This window comes from Ceratotherium simum, chromosome 12, assembly GCF_057802395.1.
Source record: "Ceratotherium simum simum isolate JZ-2026a chromosome 12, ASM5780239v1, whole genome shotgun sequence".
NCBI classification, from domain to species: Eukaryota; Metazoa; Chordata; class Mammalia; order Perissodactyla; family Rhinocerotidae; genus Ceratotherium; species Ceratotherium simum.
This window is the reverse complement of record NC_141911.1, coordinates 58,786,147-58,798,194: the sequence shown is the minus strand read 5'-3', so window position 1 is coordinate 58,798,194 and position 12,048 is coordinate 58,786,147. Positions and strand designations below refer to the sequence as shown.

The window sequence follows — 12,048 nt, the reverse complement described above, 5'->3', positions numbered from 1 at the left end:
AAATAGAGGATTTGGTTCAGCATTATAAAAATTAAATATTAGTCATAGATTGACTAGTTATAGGTCTATTCATAATATTTTAAACGTGGATAATGTGATAGCTGTCTTGGGGAACATTTCTTGAAACGGATGTTTAAGTCTTGCTGGGGTGTTTGGACCTGAAAGTCTAGAACCAAAGAGAGTGTATTTTATTATAGCTGCCTAAATGGTCCATACTGCATTTTGAAAGTCCAGGAAATTCCAGTAGTTGTGAGAGACAAGATGTTTTCTGATCATTCATGATGGAAGAAGGAGGATTACGTAGTAATTACAACTTAAGTATCTACTGTCGGCCAGGACCCTCACATAGATTATTTTAATTAATCTTTACGATAATCCTGTGAATGGGAGTGATTTTATCCCCACTTTACAGAACAATAAGTTGAGATTCAGAAAGATCAAAGTGTTTGCCTAAAATGCTTAAAATCATTCAGTCAAGAAGAAGAGATGGGTAACCTATACTCCTTCCACCTCACTGTGATGCTTCTGCAGAAAGTCATCTTGGGTTCCATGATTCTTTTGTTGACTCTAAATTTAAAGTACCATGGTCACTTTAACCTATTCAGAAAGTAAAACAAATTTCTTTAGATATCCTATATGTTTTATTTACTCTAGCCTACTGTTATCTCCATTATTTATTCTCTCTTAGGAGAAGGGCTTCAAATAGTCTCTACATTTGCAAAATATAGAAGTTTAGGACAGATTTTTAAAAAATTATTATATAGTTGATGTTTATCACTTCTTTTTTTTAAACCTAAGTAAAGATCCCTTAACTTTTTTGCTTGAAAAATAAGAGTTATTAATTACTCACTGCCAAATTCTAGTAGTGTTAAGACTTTCTGGGTTTATTCTTTGGCTTTCCGTTTCCAATTTCAATTAAGCAGAAATGAAACTAAAAAAGTAGTTGAAAAGCTTCTTTGAGGGAAAATTTTAAAAGTGGGAAATAGAAAAGCTTTCCAGATGATTGGTCATATTGTAACTAATTTATGCGTGAATGTTTGTTTGCTTCCTTTTGTTTTCCTGCTTTCCTCTTGAATCTTCATCTGTAGACTGGAGGACTTTCCTACATCTCCTACAAGCACAGCCAAACAAGAGTTTCTGTATGTTATGTTATTCTTTTTCATGGCTTTGTGATTAACATAGTATTGAATAGTTTTGAAAGATAAATATTTAGATTGTCTGCCTGTCTGTGAATGTATGTAGTTAGTTATTATTTTGTAGTTTTAATATAGACCATTTTATAGACTAAAGCTTACTGCTATTCAAGGAAAACACACAGGTAAGGGCTATCTTTTTGCTAATTTATACCTTGTTTTGTTGCTGAAAGATTATAACACTATAGTTATGTGTTGCTTGGGCCTTTTTTAGACAGGTTACTGTTAAAATTTATATTATCACAGGTCTTTGTTAATGTTTCATGTGATAATAGCTAAAAAAATTTCACTTTGCAAGTTTTCACTAATTGCAAAAATAATCATTAAAACACTAATGTATGAAAATATCTACACATCTCAACCTTATAATTCTCTTTTTAAGATAGGGATAGTTTACTGTTCTGTGGACAGATTTTATGTATGGCTTTTACTATATGTACTTTTATATTTTGAGTGGCTTAATTTGACCCATGTATATCTGATATTTTGTAGTAGTGAGCTTTACTGAGTGCTGTGTTTAAATATTCATCACATGAGTCTTATGACCATGACAAATTAATATGTTACTTAACACTGGTTATTTCTTTGGACATTTTCTATAAACTTTGAATATGCTTCATAAATAGATGAATCAGTATATAATGTTCCATACTGGTGAGATTATTATACTTGGTGAGATTTGTTTCATTCTATATTGATAACAGGGCATAGACTAATATCAGCAGTTAACAGCCCTTTGTTGGTATTATCTGTGATCTATATCACTTCATCAGCGAACTGGAAGTACTAAAAAAGTATAAGTGCACTAATATTAAATTAGAGAAATGACTATTTTCTGGAATTACTCTTCTGTATTAGTGTCACTTAACAGGTATATAGAAAAAATATCTAATTCCACTTTAGTAGTCATAGTAGCTAGAGAAGAATTATTGTTTCTTTTTTTCTTAGGACTGAGTTCTCTGGATGTATAATGAAGAAATCAGTACTGTATGACCTTAGAGGGAATGCTTTTTAATGGCTAAACATCTCATTTTAATCCATTCAACAATTATTAGGTTACATATTTTGGCCTGGGATTGTGTTAGTCTTCAGAGATGTGACAGTAAGCAAATGAGAGGTGGTCCCTGTCATGATACCACTTATCCGCCACTTCTCTCCTTGTTTAGGGTTTCCTGCTGAGAAAGAGTGAACATGTAAGGCACAATTGCCAAATGAGAAAGAAAGTTCCACTGATTTTTAATAGCTGACTAAATAATGTGTGATCACATCACTCCCCCCCGCCCCATTGCAGAGATTTTTCAGGCAAAACTGAATTGAGGCAGGCAGCATAAGTCAGGGTGCATGAATTAGTCTCTTCCTCTCCCTGCCTCTAAAGTTTGGACCTGCATGCTCAAGTAGTGGGGTCGGGGTAGACATAGAGTAGAGATAATGAGGCCCCAAAGCAAATCCTCAAATCATTCACTCAGCTTGTTGCATGGGCAAGGATGGCTGGCGTTCCTTTAAGGCCCTATTGCCTGCACAGAGGAAGTGAAAGAAGATGGGAAAAAGTCCTTGCCTGATTAGGCTCTGTGGTCATTGTAACTGAGGCTCACAGTATATCTAGCGGAACCTTGTGAAGTAGACCACCACTGTCAGTGAATTCTTTAACCAGACTTCTTGGTCACTTGCCATGAACCTTCTACATGCCTGGTGTGCAACAAGTTTGTAGAGTCTTTAGAGAGATTTTGACCACTTTTCTTGTGTAAAAGTTTTATGTATACTACATGTTGTATGACCTAGATTAAGTGGCAACTTTCTTTAAGAATTAAAATTATGAATAGATAACTCATATTGGCAGCTTGTAAACTGTTTAATTCCTCATCCTGGGTCTCCTGACATCTTTAACACTTGCAGTTTGACAAGAGTTAATCAGACATCCTCTGCAGTTTCTGGTTCAGTTTGATCAGTATAAGACCACCATGTTGTCCTACTCCAAGGAACACCACTCACATTGTAGTGGTGGGCATCATTTACATAGACTCCGGTGTGAATGGGGCCCTCTGGAGTTGGGCAACACAGATCTCCTGAGAATCCTTAACATCAAAATTCCCACTGGAAATAACACAATAGGATTTACAATAGGAGAGCAATCAGCCCCATTAGCTTTCCATTCTGACTTTTGGTATATAATTGAAAAATCCAGTATTGTGTGACGTGATAGTCAAGCGGACTTCTATGGATTATAAAAGTAAAACAGTGAAATAGGTATAGAATTTCTTGTCTGTCATGATAAAAAGACAGATGTCTTTGTGAATGTACATTTAGTTTCATTCAATAGATAGATGCTGTTTACAAGTAGAAAGCCATTTGCATTTTAGCACCATCTAAATGTGTTCTGGCTCATTTTGAAATTGAATTTAAAATGAAATCTCATTGATGATAAACAGTAGCTTTATTTATTATAACATTTAAGAAAAGATTCAAAATTCAGTAACTAGTCAACATCCCAGAAACTACCCTCATACTGGCTAGACCAGTTCCATAGAATACTTTTTTCTTTTTCTGGTCAGCAATAGTCTCTGAGAAATAGTTGCTTTTATAGAAGAAAGCAATATAGTTCTCTAGTAATCATTTTTGAATTTATATGTAATACCTGGATTTCACTGTTTGTAAATAATCAAGACCTCTGATAGAGCCACTGTTATGCTTCTCCAGGTTTATTCTAATAGAAGTTAAATGTAATGAAATGATTCTTTAGATCCTTGACTATAAATAAATTCTTGGTGAATCCTCTGCAGCCTAAGTGGAGATAAATGTATATGAACTGGTGTGTCGTTAATATGAAATTAGCATTTTGTGTGTTTTGCTAGATCTATTTGTTAACAAGAATCCTTTGCCAATTTGAAAGGTAAATTTATGTCAGAAGCTATCCTTTTACTATCTGGCCCTTTAATGGTGCAGTTCATGGACATGAACCTGTCCATTGTCTATGTCAAAGACTGCTTCATCATGGCTTCTACATATATGACCTATTATGTGTTATCTGTGGAATTCCACAGTTATAAGGTTGAGAGTCATTTTTCTGCTGTACTTCTTTCTGCTCATTCATTTCACAAAATTCAGTGAGTGCCTACCATGTTTAAGGCACTGTTCTAAGCACTGGAAAGAGAACAGGAAATCAAGAAAGATAGTAACTCTGTTTTATTTTTGTATCAGTAAAGCTAATTTTTAACTAAGTAGTAATTACTCATCATGAATTGGACTTCTGTCATTTCTTTCTTACTCATTAAAAATGAAAAACAGTGGGGCCGGCCCGGTGGCATAGCAGTGAAGTGCGCCTGCTCCGCTTCAGCGGCCCCGGGGTTCCTAGGTTCGGATCCCGGGCACACACCGACAGACTGCTTGTCAAGCCATGCTGTGGCGGCGTCCCATATAAAGTAGAGTAAGATGGGCACAGATGTCAGCCCAGGGCCAATCTTCCTCGGCAAAAAGAGGAGGATTGGCATCGGATGTTAGCTCAGGGCTAATCTTCCTCACAAAAAAAAAAAGAAAGAGAAATAGAAAATAGAAGTTAAATTTCTTCCTTCCTGTTAATTTCTTTTAACATATTAGATGATTGTTGGATCAGTTTCTTTGACTGATTAGATTTTAAGAAGTATAGTGTGTATTTTTTTCTTTTTATATTTAGCATCTATGCTTTCTTAGTGGTTATATGGATCCCTAAAATAAGTTGGAGAAGAAAAGAGGAATTCTGAATGGGGAAAAAAGTCAAAATGGAATTTTGTGTGTTGTGTGTATGTAGTATGTCAGTATTCATGCTTTTACCTACATATGAGCACATATATATTTTCTTCTGTAAACTCTTTATCAAAGAAATAGAATATTTGGTGCAAACTATAAAATAAATGTATTTCAGTATTTTTAGAAAACATTATTTCTTCAATATATGATTTAAACATGAAAAACCTTAAGTCGTTTAGTTCATTGAGTGATTTAAAAGCATTGTCTTGCTCTCAAAATACTTTTTCAAAATTTCTCTTTAATTGGCTATATTTTAATAGTCCTCCTTCTCTATTAATAGAACTGTAGTGAAATGTAGTATTGCCAAGTCCCAAGCCCTCTACAGTGCCCAGAGAGGGTTAAAGACCAACAATGCTGCTGTGTTCAAAGTAGGAGCTATCAGCATCAACATTCCCCAGCACCCTGCCACCTTACATAGCATGATGGTTCGAAGTTCTCACCAGTTGTCTAAGCAGATCTCAGACCTCATCAGACAACCTTCTACAGTGTAAGTTATTCCTTCAAGTTCTGTGATTCTGTATAATACTTCAGGTCATTCTTTGCTGTGTTAACAATAGTTTGGAGGAAGACAGAGTTACATCTAAGTATTGACCATTGTGGACAGTGGGGCAGGTGGAAAATAGCCAAACATGATCGTGGGAGAATCATTGGATATTATTAAAGTACTGTGTCACAAACGCAATTGTCAGTGTTCCATGTTGCATCAGTAAAGCTTAACAGATCCTAGAGATTTGTGGACATCATAAGAGATACTAATGAAAAGCAAACTGACAAATTCTAGGACTGTATCAGTCAATATTTTTGTCCTTTGAACTCACTGAAATTTTTGACTGCATAGGTTTAAAAAATTGCAGTGGCCATTTATGTCCCACACATGGTTTTGTGCTGTCCTCTATATGAAATTATTGGACCTTTGCACATTAACCTTTATTCCCTGTGTCTGTTGCCCTTGTTCATGGGTCTGCATTGCTGAGCTTTATTCCTGGTCTCCAAAGCTGTAACTAATGAATAACTAATACAAATATGATAAGTAAACGGTAAAAAATTTGTCTTGCTATATTTCTTTTTTCCTATGCTATACGGTAGAAAAACATTTGTGTCTTTTGACCGTATCCTAAAGTAGTGTTTTTTACAATTGTTTATTATCTTTAATTCTTATGTAATATTAATTCAAGTTTGAAGTTGCCCAAGTAGTAATAATTTAAATATCTTTCTCCCGTCAATGGAATGTGGAATCCAGAATGTGTACATGAGCCTTAGTTTTAAAATAACTCTAAGGAATTTTTCCTTATTATAATATATTGGCAGTGAAATGTAGTAGTTAAAAAATCAGACTCTGGAGTCAGGCTGTGACTGAGTTTAAATCCTGGTTTCACCACTTTCCAGCTATGCTTCCTCATTTGCAAAGCAGAGATGATAGTATCTACTCAGAGGGTTTTGTGAGATAAATGAATAAATGGTATAAAACACACAAAGCACTAAGAATAGTACCTGGCACATAGTAAGCACTCAGGTAATTATTGTCATTGTTGGTGTTGTTATTATTGTTAATAGTGGTAGTAATAGTAGTGACAATAGTAGTAATTGTATTATAATCAACAGTGGAGTGCATAATGGTTAAAGGAATGGAATTTGGAATCAGACAAACCTGAGTTTAAACTCCAGTTTCACATTAATGATATGAATGGCCTTGGCATATAACATTCCGGTTTATATTGTTATTACTTCTTCATTTTTATTTTTCTAGATCACCATTTTTCCATGGCTGTTTTTAGGAAGTCTTAATATGATCTGGTATTAGAAAGAAAGCATCTGTTGACAGTATATTTTTGCTGTTTTTCATTGAGAACTCGAATAATTTTATACAATAAAATGGTAGCTGTTCTAATTGTGTCTTTTTTAAATTACCTTTTTTGCTTTATAGCCCACAGTCTGTAAAAGAAGATATTGCAACCCCCCTACCTTCTGAAAAAACCCCAACAAGTGTTAATCAAACTCCTGTTGAAACAAATGAATTTCCTCAGCTACCAGAAGGCTTAGAAAAGAAGCCAATTGTTCTTAAATTCAGTGCCATGTTAGATGGTATAGCCATTGGAGCAGCGCTTTTACCATCTCTGAAAGCAGAATACAAGATGGGAAGAATGAGAAGTCATGGAATGACAGGTAACATTGAATTTTGAATTCAGTCTTTTAAAATTTGTTATTGGTTGGAGACATTAGTAATATTTTGATGAAAAGGTAAATTTGGTTTTATAGATACTATATGAAAATTTAAATAATTTTAATCATAACACTTGTAAATTTCATTAATGATGGTCTTCAGTCAAGTAAAAAATATTGATAAACCTCCTTGAATGACCAGCATGGACCCTGCTTTCATTTATACTCTTTAAAGGTATTCAACTATTGAGGTCATTTCTCCAATTTAAACTCAAGTTGAATAAATTTCTACATCTGTTAGGTCCTTATAGCCTGAATAACTTGGTTTATTTTCACTCTGGGTGCATTTAGCTCAAATCAGAGGTCATGTGACTTCTTCAAAACAGCTACTTCTATAAGATTTTGTGATCCTTATATGTGCTATCCAAAAATTCTTTGCTGTTGTATTTTTATTCTGAAATGTATCATATATACAGAAGTGTGTAAATTGTATACATGCAGTTTAAAGAATAATAAAGAATTGTGAACTCACCAACTCATTACACAACCTAAGAGTTAGAACATTACCAGCACTTTGAAGGCTCCTTCAAGGAATAATCACTCCCAGGTAATATTTCCCAGGACTGCTGGGGAAGAACTACTCACATGAGTTTTGTTACCCATTCCTTTGCTTTTCTTTATAGTCTTACCACATCTGTATATGCTCATAAATCACTTCAAGTTTGCTGTTGCCTGTTTCTAACTTTATTTATATAGAATCCCACTAACAGTTTTTAACTTGGAATTTTTTTGATGTACATTTCGTTTGAGATTCCATCTACGTTCATTCATGTATCTATGGTTCCTTCATTTTTCACTGAAATATAGTAGTCCACTAGGTGATTATATCACAATTTATTTATCCATTCTTCTCTTGATGGACCTTTGGCTCATTTTACTTTTTTGCCATTACTGTCGTTCTTGTACACATTTCCTGGTGTATATGTGCAAGAATTTCTCACAGGTATTTCCTTAGGAGTGGCACAGCTAGACTGTAGGGTAAAGGCATCTTCAGTTTTACTAGAAGTGCAAAACTGTCTGTGCCCACCAGAATTCACGAGAGTTCCCTTGTTCCACATCCTTGTCAACACTTGTTATTACCTAACTTTTAAATTTTTGCTTGTCTGGTAAATGTAGTATGATATCTCATTGTGGTTTTAATTTATATTTCTATAATTACTAATGAAGCTGAATTTTTTATATGATTAAGAGGTCCTTATATGTTTTCTTATATGAAACTTCTGTTGATGGTTCTTGTTTGTTTGTTTTTCGCCCATTTTACCATTGAGTCATTTGTATTTCTCTTGGTTCACGGGAATTGTTTGTATATTTTGTATATTAAACTTCTTATGTTATATGTTTAACATATATTGTCACCTAGTTAGAGGCTTATTTCACTTTCAGTTGTCTTTTGATCAACAGATATTCTTAATTTTAATGTAATTGAATTTACCAGTATTTTCCTGTGTGATGTATATTTTTATGTCTTAAAGAAATCCTTCTCTTCCTAGGATCATCAAGATATTCTCTTATATTTTCTGTTAAATGTTTTGAAGTTTTGCTTTTCATATTTAAGTTCTTAATCTATATGGAATTATTTTTTTTAATTTGATAATAACCAATTATCTCAGCATCATTTATTGACTAATCTTTTTTTTCAGTTGTACATAATCCACTTTTGTCATCTATTAAGTGTTTATGTATTGGGATCTATTTCAGGGTTCTCTGTTATGCTTCATTGGCCTATTTGCACTGGTATCATATTGCTGCCTGACTTTTCCTTTTTTGGGAGTTGTCCTGGTTATTTTTGGTTCTTTGCTCCTTCATAGACATTTTAGAATCACTTTGTCAAGTTCCCTGGAAAAGCCTATTTGGATTTTTATAAGAATTTAATGGAAACCATAGATTTACTTGGGGAGAATTGTTAATATTGATGTTGAGAATTGTTGTAACATTTAATCTTCCTATTCCTGAATTTGTCTATTTCTCTGTCTCTTTAGGTCTTCTTTAATGTTTTTCTACAAAGTTTAAAATTTTTCTACTTAAGGCTTTTGTGCATCATTTACAAGCTATATTTATTTACTTAGATACCTAGGTACCTTATGTTGTAGTGGTGGTGGTGATTACAAATGGTGTATTTTGTAAAATGGCATTTTCTGAACTGTTTGGTGGTAGTATGTACAAATGCTCTTGATCCTCTTGTGTTAATCTTACACTCAGCAATCATATTAAACTATTTTATTATTGCTAATAAGATTCTTTGGAATTTCCTAAGTAGATATTCATATCATATGCAAATAATACTTTTGTTTCTTCGTTTCCAGTCTTTGTTTTTTTATTTCTTTTTCTTGCCTTATTATACTTCTGCTACAATATTCAATAAAAGGGGTTTTGTAGGCATCCTTTTCTTACTCCTATTTTAAAGGGAATCAATATTTCTCCAGTGAATATGATATTTGCTGTAGGATTTTACTAGGTTGCCTTTATCAGATTAAGAAAATTTACTTCTATTCCTAGTGTGCTAAGAATTTATATGAAGAATAGTTGGTGAATATTATCAGATACTTTTTTCTGCATCTATTGAAATTAAAATGTTTTTTCTCCTTTATTCTGTTAACATGGTAAATTACATTAGTAATTAAAAAAACACACAAATATATACATATATATAAATACATACATACATGAATATATTTATATACTATGTGTATGTATTTATTTCTACCCCTAGCATTTTAGGTTTTCTTTATTGAGGGATTTTTCTGAACATCTAGATCTTTTGTTTTTTTCTGGTGAGAAAGATTGGCCCTGAGCTAACATCTGTTGCCAGTCTTCCTCTATTTTGCATGTGGGATGCCACCACAGCATGGCTTGATGAGCAATGTGTATGTCCATGCCGGGGATCCGAACCTGTGAACCCCAGGCTGCTGAAGTAGAGCACACGAAGTTAACCACTACACCACTGGGCTGGCCCCAGAACATCTCGATCTTTTTGTTACTGAAAATAGAAGCACTGTGTTTATTTATTCAGGTCATCCATGAAATACAAGAGTCAACAGAAGCAGCAAGTAAAAAGCCAAATAGGCAGTTTAGAACTAGGAAGAAATAAATAATTAGGAACAAAGTAAACGTATTGTCAAATATCCAGATTGGTAAGAACACATAGTTCTTCTTGAAATGAAGGAAAGGGACAAAAATAGTAAAAGAATGCCTGCACTAGTGGCAGAGATGACCTGAGACCTAGGATTACTTCAATCTTGGTATTTTCATTTGGTGATGCTGGTGGTAGTAATAGTAGTGGTAGCTTTTGTGATAGACATTCCCCACCCATGGAGCCTGCAAGCAATAATCAGTGAGTCAACCTGGTTGGACTACTGAGTAAGAGGAGATCAGAGCAGTAGTGACTTATCTGGCCATTCTCAGTTGCCCCAGTTGGTAAGAGAGCATTTATCTGAGTATGGCTAACTCATTCCAAGTATAAACATTATTGTATAGTGAGTGAGTATAGTGAATGTGACATATAGGAGGTGATCTTTAATTAGTATTTTGAAAAAAGAGGATTATTTCTGGCACAATTGTAAACATTAGGAATATATAATAAATTATTTTATATATATGTATATAGGCAAAATTTAATGATGTTTGGAGAGAATTGGTAACGTACAGAATAATGTCAGTCGATTTTTTGGAGAGAAGCACATGCATATACATTACACGGTATATGTAATGGGCAATAATAGATCTTGATTTTAATAAGGTTTCTGCTACTCCTTAATACTCTCATAAATAGTTGAAGAAATATGGCCTGAATGATAGTATGGGCTGTGTATTTATAACTGTTTGAACAACTACGTGCCAAATTGTTGATTAAGTGTTTAGGGCCAACAGTACACTAAAACTCATATCATATGCTTATTTGGTTTATGGTCCCATTAATAATTATTAAGGTCATAGATACATGTGTTTATATAATTTTATACCTGGTGAATGTTTTCAGCAAGTATAATTTAATTGATTTGACAGTTTCACTGTCTTCTTCCGTACTGAACCGGGATGAGGAGACAAGTTGTTAACTGCTAACTGTTCTCTGTGGAAAAGCACTGTGTGGGTTGGGAATTTTTTTTTTGAACTTGACTAATTTCTCTTGTTTTAATTCTTCTGTAATAAGGGCGATTTCTTTCTGTTCTCCCTTCTATGAAATAAAGAACGTTTGCAGGTGTTTCTCCAGTGCCTAACACAATGCTGGGCACTTCCTAGGCTTAATAAATACATGCTGGCTTAATAATACTTACTGACTGACTCTTTATAATAACCATACATACATTTAAAGATAGGAAAGATAAGCAAATTTAAAATATCCTGTCCATATCTTTCAACATGGGTTTTGGAATATGCATACATTTTTCTTAGACACCATTTTTTGAACAAAGTAAGGAATGAATGAGTGAACGAGCACCTGAACAAATGAAAAGTAACTCTTCTGTTTTCTTACAGGTGCACAGACCAGGTTTACATTTGAGCTGCCAAATCACAGATTGCGTTTTACTTCAAAAGTTTCTGCTACAGATATGTCAACCATTCCTCCTTCTGCCAGTCTCAACCTTCCTCCTGTCACTATGTCAGGGAAATATATAATGGAAGAGCATGATAGTTATTCAGATCAGGTGTGGAGTATAGATGAACTGCCTTCTAAGCAAGGATACTATTTACAGGGAAATTATCTACGTTGTGTGGCAGAAGTAAGTTAATTTTTTATTTTTCTTACTCTTTGTAATGAGAAGTCTTCAAGCTTTAGGTATACCAAAATATGCAGTGATACCAACTTTTAAGCAAATCATTAAATCATTTATTCCTACAGAATTCTATATCAAATCTG

General features: G+C 33.9%; 1 protein-coding gene across 10 annotated transcripts in view; it reads left to right on the top strand.

The window, feature by feature from the left end:
* BLTP1 (bridge-like lipid transfer protein family member 1) overlaps window positions 1-12,048 on the top strand; it is a 195,274-nt gene that overhangs the window by 121,856 nt on the left and 61,370 nt on the right. For 9 of the 10 annotated variants that reach the window (XM_014784542.2, XM_087437664.1, XM_004426525.3 and 6 more), the window contains 4 exons: window positions 1,089-1,139; window positions 5,254-5,460; window positions 6,898-7,136; window positions 11,667-11,911. In XM_014784542.2, coding sequence (XP_014640028.2) covers window positions 1,089-1,139; window positions 5,254-5,460; window positions 6,898-7,136; window positions 11,667-11,911 — 742 coding nt within the window. The remainder of the gene's footprint in view (window positions 1-1,088; window positions 1,140-5,253; window positions 5,461-6,897; window positions 7,137-11,666; window positions 11,912-12,048) is intronic. The other variant, XM_087437665.1, reaches the window with a different exon arrangement.